A 19,964-nucleotide genomic window follows, 5' to 3' on the forward strand; every position below is an offset into this window, starting at 1 on the left:
CTGTTAAGAGATGTTTTCCCATTTATGTACATCTTCTCATTATGTGCTGCTTGAACTGCTGATGGGATCACACCATGTGCCTCCTTACAAACGGCTCAAAATGATCCACAGCAGTTTTACTTTTTGTTTGCTGTGACAACTCACTCTTATACAACTGTTCTCTCTTATTTGAAAACTTAATTTAGAATAACCCTCATTATTTATATGTATAAATGTCATTATTACATTTTTGGCCACTAGACTTAAAATTAAGTAGTAATAGTAGTACAGTATCAGATCACTCAATGTGTGAGCTGTAAATCCAAAATAAAAATAAAAAAAATTTAAATAATAAAATAATATTTTAATGGGGGCCTTTCAAATTACATAGTCATTTAATTCAATATCAGTCTAAAAATTAATTCGATATATTGATTAATTCAGCTTCAAGTTAACCATTCCTTTTCATTTACAGTAGTAGGCCTACATACTAAACTGTAGCATCTATTTATCTAAAGTTTATATTGAAAAATAAATAGACAAACTGTGCTGTAACACCTTAGTTTTTTGAGAAAATATAAACTGAAATCTGAAATCTAAAAGAAATATATTGTACTGTAATTTGTTAGCCAGATTGAAATGTAAAATATTAAGCAAGTCCAGTGTTGTAGCTACTGTACAGCACCGAGGACACTGAGGACATGACTGAAATTACTGAGTCACCCCCATCAACCAAATATCTTTTAATATGACAGTTTAGGCAAGAATAATAACTGAAACGTATTTACAGGACTGAACATTTCACTACAAGAAAGGTTTTGAATATGCAGAGTATATTAAGGCAAATTCATGAATGAAATAATGGGGAAAACAAACATTTAGCCTACAGGCTTTTTTTAATGGCTACTCAAACAATTCATCAGTGGGTGGGGCTTCATTGGGTGAGTTTGGACAAGCATTTTTAAAATCCTTATTACCACCCTAGTGCAGACATAATTTATGGCCCAAAATCACAAATCAGTAAAGATCCTTGATGTAGATTAAAAAAAAAACTCCCCTAAAAGTTTATGAAGGGGAGCTTTAACCTCACACATAGACACAACACCAACTGAGGTTCTTCTGATTTTTTTTTTTTTTTTTTTTTTTTTACAGATATGGTATTCTTGGCTTGGTATTAAGGATAAACTGCAGATATCAGTGTAACAATTGTTCAATAAACCCCTGTCTGAGTATTATTCTAAAGTCATAGGAAAACTACCATTATAAACGAATAGACCCATACAGTTGAGTTTTATTACTCGCTGTATTAAGCTGTGGGAATTCGGGAATTGGAGTAATTTCTTTATGGCATGTTACACGTTTGGCTACCTGTTCCATCTGTTCTTGAATGTGTCAGTCTGACAGCACTTTATGAACGCATCCTCGCTTAATAACAAGCATGTCAGTCAAACTGCAGAGTACCACCTGCCCCCGCATCCTCTCCGCCTGCCTCTGCATTGGCAGCCTCACCTCCAGCGCATCACTGAGCGTGAGACTATTTTTTAGAAAGTGCGCATGAGATTACGCCCCTATCATGGCATCATGGTGCGATCCACAACACAACAAGAGGGCAGCCCGCAAAACCCAAAGTCAGCACACAGATAGTTTGGTGTACGGAGAGTCCGGGAGCTGTGTTTGTGTACAAAAATAATTGCGCTGGTGAAGTGCACAGCTCATGTAAAACATCCTGCCAGGTAAACATCAGTGTAAGCGTGTGTGAGGATGCGAGAGTGCTGTTTTCTGTCCGCTGGAAACGAGACTGTCAGACGAGAAACTCAACTTGTGTCGGCCCTGTCAGTCAGGTGTGCAGCTGCGTGTGTCTGTCCAAAGAGTTTTTTTTTTTCTGTTACCTTGACCCGTGCGTCTCCGAGTGTCGATCCTCCCCATCGGATGTCGCTCTTAGGACCAGCCAAAATTTTGGAGATTCCAAGTCTCGCAGTTAATCGTGAGATTTTATGTTCGTTCTCATGCAATACTTCTGACGTTTCTCAAAGCGGTAGTATGACGATTATCTTTCTAAAGTTTAATAGAATGGCATTGTGGGTAACATCACTGTCGCCCCGTGAGGTCATAAGTACCCAAAGGCTTTATCTAAATAAAAATAACAACACGATGTGAAAATTCTTCCTTATTGGTAAAAAATGAGCGGTGCACACTGTGTACTTAAATAATCAAAAATACAAGCTTTCATCCAGCAGAATGGTTCCCATCAGTCTAATATAATTGTACTGTGTATACTGTGTATACATTATGTTATTGTTAATATATCATATATGGTGTGGTAGATTAAAGTATTTCAAGTAAATACTTCGAAATTGCACGTGAGTACAGAATCTGAGTAATGTACTCGGTTACTGAACTTACTCAAATGCACTTTTATGTGACAGCTTTGTTTACTTGTTACTTTCCAGATTAAGATTTTACACACAAATCTCCTTCAAAAACGCAACTTGTTAGATTAAACCACACAGCAATATGTACATATAGAAAGGAGTTTGTTTAGCCTCAGCCAGTTACACGAAATGAACTGTGCTGTACTGTTATGCATTACAACAGACAAAACTTCAGCATCTAATTCTGGTAGTTTATAGTTAATTCACTCTGAATTGTTACCTCAATTCATCAGTAACAGCATATGTATTCTCACAATGCAAGTCCACTGAAAGTTGCTGGTATATAAATATATACCAGTCTGAAAGAGACCATTATGTATAAGTATTTTTACTTTTAATTTAAGTTAAATTTTGAATGCAGGATTTTACTTATAATGGTTTATTATTATGGTGTTGTCTCACTACTTTTATTCAAGGGTCAGAATACTTCTTCTCCAATGGATGTGGCTTTACACCTAATATGCAACTGTTACTTTACATTAAATGTCACCTATAACTGCTGTTAAGGACACAAGCAGGGGAAAAGTAATATGGCGGCTGGAATCAACAGTGAGCCTCTCAGTTAGGAGAGCCGATAACAGCATGGCACTGACAGCCACCAGAGTGATGTGTGCAGACGTAATTAGGTTACCAGCAACATGTGGTAGCTGGTGCTAGACTAACTGTGCCTTTTGGGATCATGCCAGCTTCTCCCAGCACATTGCTTTGGGGGAAGCTGTCATTGAGATGTGAGATGTAAAAAGAGGTGATTTTATATCATTTTATATCATCTGGCAAAAATGTGAATTATGTATTACTGTCTCCAAAAGTGATATCTGAACGGTTTGGTCCTTGTTTTTGGGAAACAAAGCACTAATGGTTGTGGAGTACTTCTGATCTGATCTGTTAATCTGATTGTTATTGATAACAGGTCTTTTGGGTTGATATGACCGAAAGTCTTGGTGTAAAAAAATGTTTTTTAAAAATATGACAGCGGATGAGTCGAATAACATTTAACCAACACTTAATAAGGAAAATATTTAACATGTATGTTATTAGTAAACATAATACTGTACAATCAGGCATTTGAAGCATTTTAATTACCATTTTTAATAAAAGATTGCAAAAGACTCTATGAAGAGTTACAATCATTTTCTTCATTGTCTTGGTGCATGTACAGTTTTCGAATAGGTTTTACACTCCTTAAACAGAGGACAACACTGTAGTGAAATAATGCAAAATGAATACATATGAACTGTACATCTATGCCCATATAAGTCGCATACACTCACACATTCTGATAACACTCTTCACAAGCACGCCTGGACATCAGTGGTTACTCTACAGCTCACTCATTGTGTACCGTCCTGCTATCACTATCTCATAAGATATTATGAACATACACTGAAGAGTATCACAGCCAGTTTACAGTGAAATAATATGTACATGTTTACATTTAAAAAAAAATCTTGGCTTAAGACAAAAAGGTGAGAATCGTCATGATGCAGAGATGTGAGACATTAGATCTTCAGGAAGCCTTCCCTTCAGTTCTTTTTGTGGAGAAACTTCATTTTATTCCCTAAAAACAGTTAAAAGAAATCCATTAAATCATGTAAAATGCATAGGATAAATTTAATTAAGGTTATTTAAGAATCTGAATATCTGCTTAAGTGTGTGGCTTTCTGATAAAATTTTAAATATCCCCTACAGAAATGTTTAAAGACAAAAAATACCCGGCTTTGCACAATAATTTGTGTTGAACATGTTTTTTCCGCAAAAAGGTTTGGTAACCTATGTTAAATTCTTAATATCACATCTGCTCCTTAACCATCTATATATGCAAATTGTGTTGGAGGATTCAAGTTTCCGCACAATCCTGTCCATATGTAGCAGTGACCTGAGATTTCAGGTGCGCACAGAAAGGCTTTCCCTCTCCAGCAGATGAATTTGAAAACAGCCTTCAAGTGTCAAAGTTGAAGTGAAGTAAAAATATGAAAAACACATTTTTGACCAGTATTAATATGGACAGACTTATTAGGACCCTGATTACTTCTATCATTTATGAGTTAAAATCTGGACTGAGGAGATGAGCAGCAGCGATTGAAACTTTGTAAAAGTTGGTGTGCAGCTCCCTCTGGCAAGACAACTGTAACTTGTAAGTGTGACGTGATCTAATCTTGTTGTGTTAGAATGTTCAACAAAGCTACAGAAGAAATATTTGTAATTTTTCTTAAAGGGATGCATGCAACACAATCTTAAAACTTGTTAAAACTTTGAAACTCCTGGAATCTGAAGACAGCATTGAATGTCTGCTGCAGAACTCACCAAGGCCTTTAAGGAACTTGTTGACTCCACTCTGCTCTGTGTCTGGTAGCTCCTCCAGATACTGATCCACCCTCTGCTCAAACAGACCTGGAGGAACAGTGAAGTGGTGAGAAAATCTGCTAATGGAAACTTTCAGCCACAAGAGGTCAGTATCAGTACAGTATCTTCTGCTGAACAAAGAGTAGTAAAAGTACAGAAGTAGAAATCAAGTGCACAAACGTTTCATCAAAACTTTTAAGGAAAAAAAAGGACATTCATAGAAACAACTGACACTCTAGGAATGACAGTCTACCTTTAGCCCGGGTCTTCCTCAACTCTCGATCCTGAATGAACCCTGCAAACATCTGAGACTCCATGAAGACACCAAGGAAACGACGGATGCTTTTAGACGCAACTGACTTGCGGAAGGGCTCTCTTTGGAAAAGGCGTTCTCCGCGCTCATTCTGAGTGATAAACAGGGAGTAATGGCCGATGGTCTCCAGAAAGAAGCGGATGAAGGCCTCTGACACCAGGCTGTTCAAGGAGTTATACTCTGTAGACACAAAGGAGAAGGGATTAATCACAGTTCAGTTATTCACATTACTTAGATCAGTATCTCAAATAAAGTGATAAAACTGACACGTCACACTGTGTGGCATGTTCCATAGAAATAGCCAGATTGTCAGGGTCATATTGAAGAAGAATACATGGTTTGGCTAAACCCTCACTGAGTCATAAATTTACCCACAGCTATTGTTAACTGTGTGGAGATTCGAGACCCTATCCCATAACTCTCGGTCATATCAACTGAATAAAATTAACTACATAATATGACATAATAATAATGTGGTTGCCACTTTATTACTTCTATTGCTCTTACATTGATGCTGTCAAAGTATGGCAAAAGTATAGAACTAGACTAGAGCTGTTGGAAAATCTGAGCAAGCTTACAGAGGCACAGAGCTTCATGGCTAGAGACAAGAGTTGTACCGTGAATGTTACAACACTGAAGTTTCTGATTAAAATCTCTGAGTAAGAGTCAGAGTCTGAGCTGAAGCTGAAGGGACTAGGTGAAAAAGAAATCTGCCCAGAACAAAACATTAAGACACTCAGTGAAAGGTAAAAAAAAAAGAAAAAGAAAACCTCAAGACCGGCACAACCAGAACTGTAACCGTCAGGCCAAGGACATTTCTCACTCCCTTGATGAATTACAGTCCTTGACCTGGCATATTACTTGTTTTGTACAGTAAACATTAGGCATCATGAGCAGCTCGTAGGTCTGGCACACTGTCTAAAGACAAAAAGATACTTCAAGAAGTGTAACTGTTGTGTACAGCAGTAAAGTAAAGCTCAATCTTTCCTCTCGTGTAACAGACTAGGTTGCAGTGTGTCTTGCTTTGGTTGGCACATTAGTGAGAACAAGTTGTGACTGACATGCGGCAGATGTAACACAACCACAGGCAGTGTTAACTGTTGGTGGAAAGCACACACACAAGGTCTGTCACTTATTAATGCAATGAAATGAAACAAATAAGGTTTTATTTATAATTATCTGTTGAGTGTCCATATTCTTGAGCTGTGAAGCACTTTGTAACTTTACAACACACTAAACCTATTATTGATCCCCTTGGGGTAAACCTCCATAAACACCCAGTTTCCAAACCAGGAGTTGAACCCAGACCACCTGGGTGAAAACTAGGAATCCTAACCACTAGACCTTGTGGGAGGTATATACATATATGCAGATACTATCCTATAGATGCAACTTTGCAAAACCTAAAAGAAAAAAAACACTTTGACATAGTGTGTCTGACTGTTATATTTTTTTGTCTTCATGTAATTGTACAATTTGTGGTTGTTTCAGCTTTGTTTTACCTTGACATTACTTGAATAATAAACAGCCTGTGAAACACATGAAAAATTAAGCATAATTTGCCACCAGTCAGCTCAACTCCTACCTTTCATCATCAGAAACCCTGTTATCACCTCTGAGGCGAGCCTTTGTGACTCACTGACATGGGAAGTCTGTACAGAAGACGTGATTTCCCAGTGAGTTTCATAGAGACACGGACTGAACATGTTCTGCTACAGACGTTGCTCTCATCAGAAATTAAAAAACATATGTCTTGATCGGGAGAGATGACTTGTCACTTATTCACCTTCGTCTGACTCGCTGTCAGAGTCCTGATTGATGATGTCATTCCTCTGCTCCAGAGCTTGCTCAAGAGCCGCTTGAAGTTTCCGCGGCAACAGAGAGGCCTCGTCATCCATCTATAAACAATCAAAAACATTGCAGTCACCAGTGATAAACAACAGTGTTTGGAGAGTAACTTTCAAAGGCTCAGATTTAGTGAACGAACCACATGTTTTACAACCATGTTTAAAACGAGACCATGTAACTTCTGAAATAAGTAAAAACTGTCTTCCTCTTACAAATGAAAAGTTGAATTCATAAACAATAACACTCAACCTCACTCAACCTAATGTTTGCTAGCTTTAGTTACAAAGCTTTAGTGAGACATTGTAAGACAGTTTGCTGACTTACTGTTATGCTACATATTAGCATGTCACAGGTTAACATTTCAATGGTTTCATCACAAAAAGTTAAATAAAAATTAAAAACCATACCTCACCAACAGACATATTTGTTTTTTCTGCTTGTGGCTCCATTACAGTTTCCCCAATGATTATTTCTTTTATTTTTATTTATTTTGAATGGCTTTTTCCTGCATTTTTTACCTGATTAGGTAAAAGGATGAAATGCCCATTGATTGATGTTTTTAAAGCAAGTGACTCAAGAAAGTCTTGTCACTCTTTAAGGTGAGTTTTTACTTTGATTCATAAACTCGTGGACTAACCTGTCGGATGAATCGGTCAGTTCCAAGGTCAACCATTAAAGCCTGAGAAAAAGAAAGAGGAGCATATCATTCTTCAGAACTAATAAAAAAAAAAGATCTTTCACACATTTTCACAACATTTTCACGAGTCAGTCAGCAACAGGAAGAGTAACGTAAGCTGACAGGAGATGCTGCTGACAGCCCATTAACAGTTCAGTATTAACTGTGACTGACAGGGTCTTTTCATACAAATCACCTCTCAGTGTGAGAGGTACAGTATGTGAACATGTTGTCATTGCTGAGACAAAACAAAGCCGTAATAACTTCAATGAGCAAAACAGCTACATAGTTAAGGACCATGCTTCACTGGGCTTCTAATGACAAAATATTTATTGGGAGCCAAAACTAGAGTGTTCAAGTGTTATCAAATCATAAACAATGTCCATCAAAAGCTCCCTAAACCCACCGTGACTTGTAATGTTTTGTATTGTCTGATCCAACAGTGCAAACCCCAAACATGTTAAATATTTATATTTGAGAAGCAGGGATAAGTGAAGTTTTATTTTTTTGTCGAAAACATTACTCAAACTCAACTAATTTGAGTAATCCACTAATTGTTGAAGCAAACTGTGTAAATAAATGATTGCTGACCATAACGACTTCATAAGGTGATAATATGTCAGTGTTGTTTTCACAGCTTGTTCTACTGTCCCCAACTGGCCAAAAAAAAAAAAAAAAGCCAAACAATTAATGCAGCTTTAAGTTGCTCTGGTCCTGTCTAGAAATGTGGCCGTAGTTTTGAATCCTCTCTTTTGGTTGGAAGTCACCTGGCTGGTTCTCTATCATATTAAGACCAGAGGCAAACGAGGTCAAACAGACACAGTCGCTCAATTCATAAATTAAAATGAATCTGTATTGTTGTAATATATCAGCCAAGACACTAATATCCACTATTCCAAGAGACAGGCTTCAATCAGAGAAAGACAAGAATAAAGAGACAGAGACAGAACAATCAGGGACATCTATAATGTATAATTCAGAGTCTGGAGCCAGAGGCAGACAGTCAGAGAAAATCCAGAGATGTTGTACTCACCTCTTCTACAGGCAACTCTTTGAGTTTAGGCATTGAACTGGACAGCAGCCCCACCAGGAAGGGAGTGGGACAGCAGACGATATCCAACATGGATGCTGGTAACACGGGGATGAAGGTGTGTTGCCAGGAGAAGGGGTAGAGCAGCGCAACCACTGCGAGCATGCAGCTGGACAGGGTACTGATGATGAGCGGCAAAAAAAAAAAAAGAAAAGAAAAACAACACACCATCAATCACCTTCACACCAACAGAACAACGCCCTGCAGAGGCCACACCAGATTAAACCAAACACGGTCAAAACAGGGCAGATGTTTCAGTAGATAATGAAAAACTTTATTATCCAAGGCTGAAAGGGGGATGGTGGGTTGTGTGGTATATTTTCCTACAAGTACTACCTACTGAACTTCTGTAAAAGCAGAAAAATATAAAATTTGCTTTTTCAAAATGTTTAACTGGGCTACGTACTGAACCGTAAGAGTACAAACTGTATTTCCATCTCTAAGCTCTTTCCCCAAGTTATTTGACTATTTGATCCTCTTTTCCCTGAAAGTTACTTTTATATGAGGCGTAACAGCTCAGCTATGTACCACTGGCTTTGACACTTTGTTCTTCCTGCGGCTCATGTGAGGGACAGCAGGATCCAGCAGACACGTCTTTGACTGACAAACACAACTACTTCTTGGGCAAATGAATTCTTTTATCTGTTCCCCCACTTCAGAGTTTAACTCCAGCTACTAAAAACCACAATGATGAAGGGTGAGTCCAATAAAATGCATTATTGTGACATTACTCTACCCTGTCTACAGGGGTGGCGTGACTCTGACATGTTGCTATAGTTAAGCTGGAGGCTTGTTGACGCAATACCAAAAAGAACCAATTCGGTTTAACTTCGACAGCTGTGGTATAACATCGAGATCACAAATAGCAGCCTGTCTTTCTCACGATCCGTCGCTTGTTGACAGTGGCTGACCCTCCTCCCCTCTGTCCTCTACATACTGTCCGGTCCATGTACACAAAGAGAGTGAAAATAAACTGTGGGTCCAATCAAACACACACACACACACACACACACACACACACACACACACACACACACACACACAAACACATACAAACGAGCACTAAATCAGTATGGATCAAGAACAAGACCAGGGATCAAACATGGTATGCAAACGCACCCCACTTGAGATACACACACTTTTAATGAGGAATGTTTCTCGCGGTCGTTGTCATCAACAGCAGACAGAACATCCAAGTAAACAGAAGTTACTCCCTTTTATGTGACCTCTTTCACACTGTGTTTCAGCCCACAGAAACTTTACCGGTTAAATTCTGGAGTAATGTACAGAGAACTGAGATCAGTACCATAATCATAAGTGCTGAGGCAAATGATAAAGTCCCACAGACTTTTCCACAATATTCTTTCAGGTTACATGTTTGCCACAGGCCTTTTCATCTTCACTTCCCCATGAGTCAAATTGCCCATGATTAAAATGTGTTTTCTTGACAGGGTAAAACAGGATTACACCAGTGAAAATCCGAAGGCTACGATAACCACAGCATTCAGTCTTTTTAGGTCTTTTCCAGTTCACTCATAACATGAAGCACTTGCAGCTTTGCTTTGGCCGGTCTGATTTCCATTTGCCTGAGGAGGGGTTGATAATTCCTACCAGATCCCGTCTCCCGGGTCTGACGAGTTCCAACAGGGAGTGATGGGGCACAGATCTCAGAAAACCTTCGCCACAGGCTACACGTGGCCCTACACACCACTGATACCAAAAGGATCAATTACATTCATTCCCCAACCGCACACTCTTGGGAGAAGATGAACTTGCAATGAAAACACTCTGCACTACCAGAGGTTGCCACTCAACTCTGGAAAGAGAAAGGGACATTCCCTTTTAGATTCAGACCAAAACTTCAGACCCCCACACCGTACACGTGTCATAAAAAAAGAGGTGAGATGAATGGGAGATTTTGATTGCACAGCATCAGCAGAGGGAAACAGCTTTCTCTTCTGAATTTGGTGAAGTTTCATTGTTTTGGGTTTGTGTATGAAGATAAGTATAGAGGTTGCAAAGTGGTTGTATGAAATTGGATTATGTTGTACGGTGGTTTTTAGCCACACAGTGGCTCTTGGGATGGCCATGTTGATGTGTCAGTTGGTCGGTCCATCACTTTGGTCCAAACGGAAATATATTAGCAACTGCTGGATGGCTTGCCATAATTTGTTTGTTTAATAATTTGGTTTATGACAAAATACCTGCAAAACTAATGACTTTCCCAACAGCCTCAGCTTTACTTTGAGCTTATTAGTAAATGAAGAGAAAGCTGATCCCCTGTTTGGTTTGTGTGGCATTTTAACTAACACAGATGGTTTTGACAGATCCTTACTGAAACCCAAAGCTGTGTGTGGATTGGTTGGAAAATAGAAATGACACCACACAAGCATAAACTAAGATTCATTTGATTGATTTCAATTTGATTACACATACAAAAGTCACATAAATTTATGGTTCCACTCTCAGGAAAAGAGACAGGAACCAGTTCTGCAAAGGTGAGGTCTGAGCAGGGCTGTTATGTGTTGAGGTTTGGGAGCTAATCCTGACATATTAGCTCTCGTAGGTCTGGTATAGAGTGTGTGTGAGGCAGAACTGGCAGATACTCCAGGAAACATGGGATCGAGAGGCTTAGTCTGTGAAGCCCAGAGGGGGAGGGAAAATCTCAGTGTTTGAGAAAGAAAGAGGGCGGGAGACAGAAGCCTGTACCACCACATGCTTCACGGCTCTACTAAAGTACTGCACTGTGTCTACCAGTCCTGGCGTGGCTAAGACTGATTCCACAGACGGAGGACAAAGAGGACAAGACTGAACCACAGCTGTCAGACACCAGCTGTGCTGCAAAGCTCTACAAAACCATTCTCCACTGTGAAAGCTCCTGCAAAGCTCAAAATAACACCTAGAAATCATATAAAGGGGCAGCAGAATACACAGAGACCTATAGGATTTCTATGACAAACTACACATGGTGTACTTCAATACGCTAGCAGAGTGTTCGCTGTTCCCTCAGTCCCCAAATGGTTTTTCCTCACTTCCTGTCTATAAGCATCTCCAGCCACCGGCTCTCAGTCTCGGCTCTCCAGCTCCACAGAAGGCAACAGCAGAAGCCATTTTACAATGAGAAATGGCTTCCTGATGGGAAACTCTATACATGTTCTTATTAAATCCACAATAGCGTCTGAGTTTGATCAAGGCTGTCTAGAGAGCAGATGAATGTGTGCAGGTGTTTGTGTATATGTGTGTCTACATGTGGGTGTAAACATTCACGAGTGAGACACTGATGTGAAAATCAGCTGGTGAGGCTCTAGTAATGGCCAAGGTTTTTTCGACTCTTTAAAAAACAGAAACATTTCACATGTTTACAGTGTGTCGATTTCACTCTATCTCAGAGCCAAGTACCACATGGGAAACCGGTTAAGTTGTTAAAAGCGGTTTTGTCTTCGTGCCAGCTCGGCAGAGCGTGTTAGAGAAAGTGTCTAAATGAGATGACTGAGCTACCATACGTGTTGATTAGAAAACTGCCAGCAGCAGTGGCAATAATTCTGTCTGTCACAGGATCACAGTGACCGTTGCTCATAAGATTGCATCTGCAAAAGGTGTTGGTACTCTAAATGCCTCGAACTCACTTTCAGACACTGGATTATTACAAAAACTAAACAGGACAACACATACTCAACATACATTGTACTTTTTCATCATGTTGTTTAATAACTAGTTTTAAATTTGCAGTAAGGAGACACCGGAGAGTGAAACTCAAGCAGCCTGCTCTACCATGGAGTGAGCTTGATTCATTTACCGTGGCTATGAAAAAAGCCTTCAGAAGCCATTGTTTAGTTTCCGTCTACAGTCTCCTCCCTTTCCACTCTTCCCCTCTCTCTTCCTCTCAAACATAGACTTCTCATCTTTCATTATATTCTTTTTTCTTCTCCTTTACCTCTTCAGTCGATATGTGAGACACCAACTTACTGTAACAAGGCAATTAAATATTATTGGAAACTGCTAAATCATATTAAAAATAACACAGGGAAGATCGCTAGGATCCAATAATCTTAACCCTTTGGTTCCCAAACAGAGGGAGGCACAGAACCATTGTAGGCAGGCTGCATGAGGGGAAAAAGTGCAACGTATCTAAAGGTGTAAGAATCTGACGGACAGAATGACATGAACGAGATGGGCAGATTTTTGAGAAGGAAGAAAAGGTGAAGAAAACAGGTAACAGTCATTGAGGAAACACGTCATATTCAAGATATGATGAAGCTTATTTTTCCTTTAAGTGCATTATCAGTATACTGTAGTAGGAGAGATTTCTGTCTTTTGTGTTGAAGAACTGGCAGTTATGGATAGTTCAAATTGTAAGTTAAACAAGCATTTTTCATTTACACAGTTTATTGGATTTATGCAAAGGAAGGCATGAGGATTTTTTTGTCTTTCTAATCTTAACAATGGAGTAGCACAGCAGGGAAAGTCATCTAGATCCAATATGCAGTAACACTTTGACTGTAGGAGTATTTCACTGCCATGCCAAAAGATAAATCCAGACATGCACATACAATTTGGCAACCATCCTCAACTCTAGCCTGAGGACTGACCGAGGTTGTTTACATAAGTCTGCAACACTGACAAAACTCATTCAGCATCTGCAGGTCAATTGAGTTAAACAATTATAGAGTGACATAGTTGATGATGAATTTATCTGATTAGGCATCCAACTTGTTATTACAGGCATCGGATCGTGAATGACCACTTAAAAGAAATTGTCTGTGCAGACTTTCATGTAGAAGCAACAACCGCTCTGGAAAAAACAACAATGGTTTCAGTGTAATATCACAAGAGTTAAGTGAACGCAACATGCCAAAGAAACAAGCGACGGAGGACCCCACAGAGAACTATTGCCTAACATGGCGTTTCCTTGTGGTTCCTGTTTGTATTGGATCTACTGTACATTTTAAGGGAAAGAAGCATGCATCATGTTCTGCTGAAGAGGTATTTTGGGAATGGATTATGTACCACAGCCCCAGAGGGAGCAGCCCTTTTATCATAGAAGTCATTAATGCTGCAGTGAGGCCCTGTCACTGTTTTCAGAAGCAACCAAAACACAGCTCTGCATGCACGCATGGATGCTTGCACATTTAAAATCTATACACACACACACACACACACACACACACACACACACACACACACACACACACACAGTTTGAACAGATCATACAGTAAGAGGCATCAGTCAAGGAGACTGTATATTTAAGCCACAAAATTATAGAACTCACATTTGTCATTTTCTTTCTTTGTAGTTATTTCAGTTTTCTGTAACATTTTAAATTATGTTTTGCTTCACAGTAAGTTAACATTTGGCAATTTAAATTTGAATGATGGCTCACAATGACAATGTCAATGTTTAGTAAGTATAATGTTTACCGTGTTCATCATCTTGGCTTAGCATGTTTGCATGCTAACAGATGCTAACCAGCGCTAAAGTAGTTACTAAGGAATGTCATTAGTTTTGCTGATATTTGGTCGTAGACCAAAGTAATGGACAGAGTGAAATATTGACCTGATGATGGCGCTGAGTGAAAAGTGAAGGGATCACCAAAGTTATTAAAAATCATGCGTGAACTTCTGCACAACATTTAATGACAATCCATCCAATAGTTGTTGAGACATTTCACTCAAAACCCCCAACATCAACATCATGGTGGGGAAAGTCAGAGGATCGCCAAAGTCAATAGGATTCATCTTCTGGGAACCATGAGAATTCACTTTGTTATTCAAAATTTTGTCGTAAAACCCAAAGCATTTCATAATGCAGTGAATGATATACTATGGGACTGAACCTTGTTTTCTAAATGACTATTCCACCCCTTTAGATGTATGTTTATTTCTTCAGGTACACAGATATTAAGATGCATCATAAATGATTGCTCTGCAAGATATCACAAACTCTCATAATTGTCTGTTACTGGGCAATATATCATGATAATATTGTAATTCATGATTCCCACCCAGTGACTCCTCGATGTTATCACCTCTGGTAATGAGCAGATTAGGCTGATTTTCTCCAGGGACACAGAGAGTGCCACTCATACGTAGGGAGTGAACGTGCCATCATAAGTCAAACGGTGACAGTTGAGCCACAGATCATAGAGGGCAGAGTCGCGGACACAGGAAGTGCATTCTTTCCCCTCACAGTCACTGCCCCCACTGATGTTTGTTTAAACTGGGCTCTGATACATGGAGAGATTACTTCTCTACTCGAATCTCCTCCCACTCCACCCTTGCTTCCAATATTCTAAAAGTACGCCTCTCTTTTCTGTAACAAGAGGACAGACTGGGACACTGAGTCCTTTGAGACTCTTTGCATCTTATCAGACCCACCCGATTCTCCTCTGGTAGTGACTCTCATTACTGTGACCCACTTTTCTCCTGGTATCAAACTGTCAGCTGGCTGACTGGCCTGTTGCCTGACTTTCTGATACTAATTAATACATAATAATCAAAGATTTCCGCACACACAAACACTGACAAAACATCATTATGCTACTGTTATGTGCCTGTGAGTGTGAGAACAAATGCGGTAATTGTGCCACGGACAAGCTGAAGGACACATGGAGACAAGCTGGCAGTCTGTGAAATGTTTTTTTGGAAGAGATATTTCTCAATTTCGGATGACCAGGAAGCGTGGAAAACAAAAACCATGTGCCATGACAAATACAACACAGGTCATAAAAGTTTGACGTCACTGGAGCTCAAGTAAAGGACCCAAATATGTAATTTGACCATCTAAATCTTTTATCTTTGTTGTTTGTATTAAAAACAAAGAGCAGCTCACATCGGCTGAGAGGTGGTCTACTTGTTTGGGTTGTCCGTCTATCATAGTGCTCCATGAGTAATATCAATTAATTTAAACATGGTTGACATGACAAAACTGCAGGAAATTATCTATCCCATGGTATCTTTTCCTGTATATGGCTATGTTATTATAAAATACATACAAGGGTTCAAACACCCTTGTGACAGAAATCAAATAGGTGGATATTGCAAGGAGGCAAATTACATGGCTCTCTTTAATTTAAATGAAATTTTGGAGATGATGGTCCAACTGCAGAAGGAAAGACTAATCATGGAGCCTCACCTGAGTTTATCAGCCACAAAGATGACTCTGCGCTCCAGCAGCAGCGAGGCAAAGACTCGTATCACCTGCCGTACGCTGAGACATCTGAACAGACTGTCAAAGTCCACATGCTCCAGTCTGGAGTCGGTGGGCCGCCTCAGCTCGATGACCTGAATGACCACAAAAAATGTGAAATTTAAGTCATCACAGTTTGCGGATCTTATTAACTAAGAAGATTATATTTCACACAACCGTATATGAAAATTATTTGGACCAATTATTTGGGCATAATTGAAGTGAAAGAGAAAGCAGCTGTGTTCTGCTTTGTTAGCAGTTCTGACCTCATTTCCTGCACCAGGCAGGAAGGTCTTCACTTTGATAATCTTCCCTGGTGCAGGGAAGGGCGACTCCATTAGACTCCTCATGAAGGGATAGACCAGGGCAGCTGAGATGCCTCTCCGTCTCTCTACCTCATCCAGGATCTGAACGCGGAAGGGAAGAGCACAGTTTCCTAAATATATTTAAACCAGTTTTAACATCAACACGGCACAAGTCTCTCTAGAAATCTGCTAATATGAAAGGAGCCTAGGAGTTTTATCTAAGTTGAATGAATAGCCAAGCAAGGCAAAAAAGTGCACAGTCATCAAGGTTATTGACCATGGCGACAATTAATGGAAACATACTGTTATGTGTTTGAGTATTGGCAATTGTCTGGAACTCAGTATTCATTTTCTGTTTTGAAAAATAGCAGATGAATGTCTTTCCATGCCTGTGTGATTGGAAAATTCCACCCAGTGTGCCTGTCTGCCTGTTTTGGTCCAAGCTGCCTCCTGTCTGCAGAGCTGATTGGAGAATTTCTTGTCATATGATATCACCTCTCTCGCTCCCTTCAACTCTCTGTTTGTCTGTCTGTCTGTCTCTCTCTCACACACAACTCCCACTGAAATCAATCACTGCCATCCCCTCCCATTTACCATGAAAGCACCTTTAAGAATCAATATTTATTTTGTTTCTATTTCATGTTTCATCTCAGGTTTGTTGCTGTACTGTTGTCAAGATGAAGACATTTGAGACGTTCTCTTGCATCTGCTGAAGGTCCTAAAATGTCATATGATGCAAAACCAGACAAACCATTTCGCACTTAATTTGTTAACAAATTCATAAAAAAGCAGCTTTAGCTACAGTGTAAAATTACTTCATCTACATGGCACAGTTATTCTGCTTTAACTCAGCTACTGAATTCACATTTCAGATTTCTTTTAGTTTTAAGGTCTTTCATATTTCGCCAAACTTTTGCACAGCCTTTGATCACAGCTTGCTGGCAGACTGAAAAACCTCACAAGGCCCCCGTTATTAAACCATGAATACAGGACATACCGCATGCACTCTGTCTTTGAAATCTCCCATGTTATTTTATTTTAATATTGTCTTACAGCAGCCACTTTGCTTCTACAGTCTGGATTCACTCACTTTGAATTAATAAAGAAATCAGATAAGGCCGAAAAAGTCAAACAGAGTGACGGATCTGCTTCATGTTAGACAGTGAGACAAAAGCGAAGGAAACATTTGCTCTGGGAAATCAGAAAGTTAAAATAAAATAAAAACACACTGAAATAAGATTTACCAATGAACAGGCATTCAGCAGAAGCCTGCTGAAAGTCATTTACTTCAGCTGTGAGACGGGTTAACCACAGCTACAACACCACACTAGCTGGCTGTAGCTGCCTATCTACGTGTGTGTGTGTGTGTGTGTGTGTGTGTGTGTGTATGTGTGTGTGTGTGTGTGTGTGTGTGTGTGTGTGCGTGCGTGGTTTGAGGACAAGACTGAACTCACCGTGGAGAACAAGTCAAAACAGCCAAGCCTACTGATGACGCAGTACACCTCTGGAAGGCGAGGTCCTTTCCCAGTCGGCTGTAAAGCAAATCCACAGAGACTCATTGGACACTGGTGTTAATAGACTTGATGAAGAGATATTGTCTGTACATTCACAGATGTTCTGAAAACGGACCATAAACGCACTTAAAGGGGTAGTCCAGCAATATAACATTGCAATCCCATATATTTGGGGGCCTCACAAGAGACAGATTAGAAAAAAATTGTCAAAATTGAAGCTGTAGATGCCAAAATATAAGTAAAGCCCCCAAGTCAGTGGATCCTGCGTTCTGCGTTCCCAAAGTTTTTTCAGGCTTTAGTAAGCGATCGCACATTTCTTTTCACAGGCTGAATAATACTCTAAATTTAATTTATTTAAAAACAAATCTTCAGAAGGGACTGTCCATGATAATATCATATATAGATAAGTTGTTTAAATGCTGTAGATGCAGCACTGAATCTAGTCTGTCATCTGAGGTGAAAGTCTTTGATGTGGATAGCGACTTCCTAAACACAGGTGGTTTATCTGCCCCTGCTGATCGTATCTACCTTCCTCTATACTCTCATAGACTATTATGTGCTTCCAGACACCAGGCGCACAGACACTCAAACACACACACACACACAAATGAACACAAGCTCTCAAGAAACGCCAATCCACTTGTCCATATTAGGTATACAATTTTCTCCTCTTGTTTCTCCTCCGCTTTTCCAAATGGATGATTAAATCAACTATGTGGTGCTTGATTCAAGTCCTCAGGAATGCTCAGTTACTGCCAACTGCTGGACAGACAGCAGGGAGGAAACAAAGTTACTGCAGGAGAGCAGCTCACCTCTTCCTCTTCCTTCATTAAAATCTGCTTCTATCAAGATGAATCTCAGATCAACAGAGCAGACGAAGCATGAGAGCAGCAGAGTTAAAAAAAAAAACGTCTGGTCAAAGACATCCAGCTGTAAACCAGCACATACACATACACATACACGCACAGTGGTGAAGACACTCCTATACACACTGTAGTACTGTAAACATACTCTGAAATGCCAAATGGCAAACAAAATCACCACCACATTTCACAGAATCCCACATAGTCATGCCCTCTACCCACAGGCTAAATGGGAAACTCAACAAAATACTTCAAAGCACTCTCCGGCCTCATTATGAAGACGAAATGCTCCACAATGACAAAGTTTGGATTTTTCATGGTTTGTCTTTGTCATGCCTCTCCTGAGAAACTCTTGTTAAATTGAATGAGTCAATCCTAGCTTTCATTTTCAATACTTTTATTATATTCTTATTCACTTTATGACGACTATCAAATGTTTGCAGTATCAACTCTGTTTGAATAGTATTTGGTTACTTCCCTCTGAGATACATTTGTTAATTTGTCTCTCTGAGGTCCATTTATATCAAATTCAAAATATATTTAAAAAGACAGATTTATATATTGAAAATTAAACAATAAAATCTCTGTTAGCAATGTGGTGTGAATGTTTGTTATTCCAGATGTTTCTGTTACTGCTGCTAGCCATAGGTATTTCCTGGGCAAACTTGAACAACAACAAAAGGATGACAGGTCCCCGGACCATCATGCTGATCAGCTGCTATAATTATGAGTGAGTGGATGTTGTGTGTGCCTTTTTTTTTTAAAAAAAAGAAAACTATACATAAACCATAAATAACCTTTTAACACAAGGTTTTTCCCCCCTTTTTTGTCAATATGATCTCTTTCCTGCTGCCACAGTGGATGGTCATGCTCCACAGGGAAACAGTATCACATGGTCACATAAAAAACTCAGTCACAACAAACAGGGCTCAGCAGGGTGTGAACAGGGAGCAGAGGATGGACAGTTAACCAGTGGCTTACCAGCAGGCGTCTGCAGTACCCAAACCTCCTGCTGCCGTCCTCTCCCGTCAGCATGAAGGAGAAGGTCTCGCTGCAGCAAAAAACAAATGTGTACACATGAGAATGGACACAAAGGCACACACACGTGCAGTCAACATATTAGAATAAAAAACATAAGGCACAGAATTTCTGTTGGGTCTGGCACAATTTATGAAAGATTTTATCCTACATGCCAGCAACAAGGGTGGAGGTGTTTGAAAGATAATCACAATGATAAGCCGTGTTGATAAATTATTAATGATAACACAGTCTCAAAAAATTCAGTTTTGGACAGTAGTTATTTCTGTTAACTATGACAATAAATATATGTTCCCTCTAAACCTTAATTTACATATCTGCCAACAACTGATACCATGTGATGTGATCACAAAAGGTTGAATGGAAAATCAGAAGTC

General features: G+C 39.5%; 1 protein-coding gene across 2 annotated transcripts in view; it reads right to left on the minus strand.

Annotated features, from left to right (window-relative positions):
- Positions 1-3,471: 3,471 nt before the first annotated feature.
- Positions 3,472-19,964, minus strand: part of dennd2b (DENN domain containing 2B) — a 44,809-nt gene continuing 28,316 nt past the window's right edge. For both annotated transcript variants that reach the window (XM_023399805.2, XM_023399804.2), the window contains exons 11-20: positions 19,531-19,600; positions 17,627-17,704; positions 16,134-16,274; positions 15,814-15,962; positions 8,625-8,802; positions 7,553-7,594; positions 6,854-6,965; positions 5,008-5,247; positions 4,716-4,802; positions 3,472-3,969 (exon numbers count right to left, since the gene is read on the minus strand). In XM_023399805.2, the coding sequence (XP_023255573.1) occupies positions 3,935-3,969; positions 4,716-4,802; positions 5,008-5,247; positions 6,854-6,965; positions 7,553-7,594; positions 8,625-8,802; positions 15,814-15,962; positions 16,134-16,274; positions 17,627-17,704; positions 19,531-19,600 (1,132 nt within the window). In that variant the 3' untranslated portion in view covers positions 3,472-3,934. The remainder of the gene's footprint in view (positions 3,970-4,715; positions 4,803-5,007; positions 5,248-6,853; positions 6,966-7,552; positions 7,595-8,624; positions 8,803-15,813; positions 15,963-16,133; positions 16,275-17,626; positions 17,705-19,530; positions 19,601-19,964) is intronic.

This window comes from Seriola lalandi, unplaced genomic scaffold (genome assembly GCF_002814215.2).
Source record: "Seriola lalandi dorsalis isolate HSWRI2012SDOR001 ecotype SW California unplaced genomic scaffold, Sedor1 jcf7180002052120, whole genome shotgun sequence".
In the NCBI taxonomy this organism is placed as follows: Eukaryota; Metazoa; Chordata; class Actinopteri; order Carangiformes; family Carangidae; genus Seriola; species Seriola lalandi.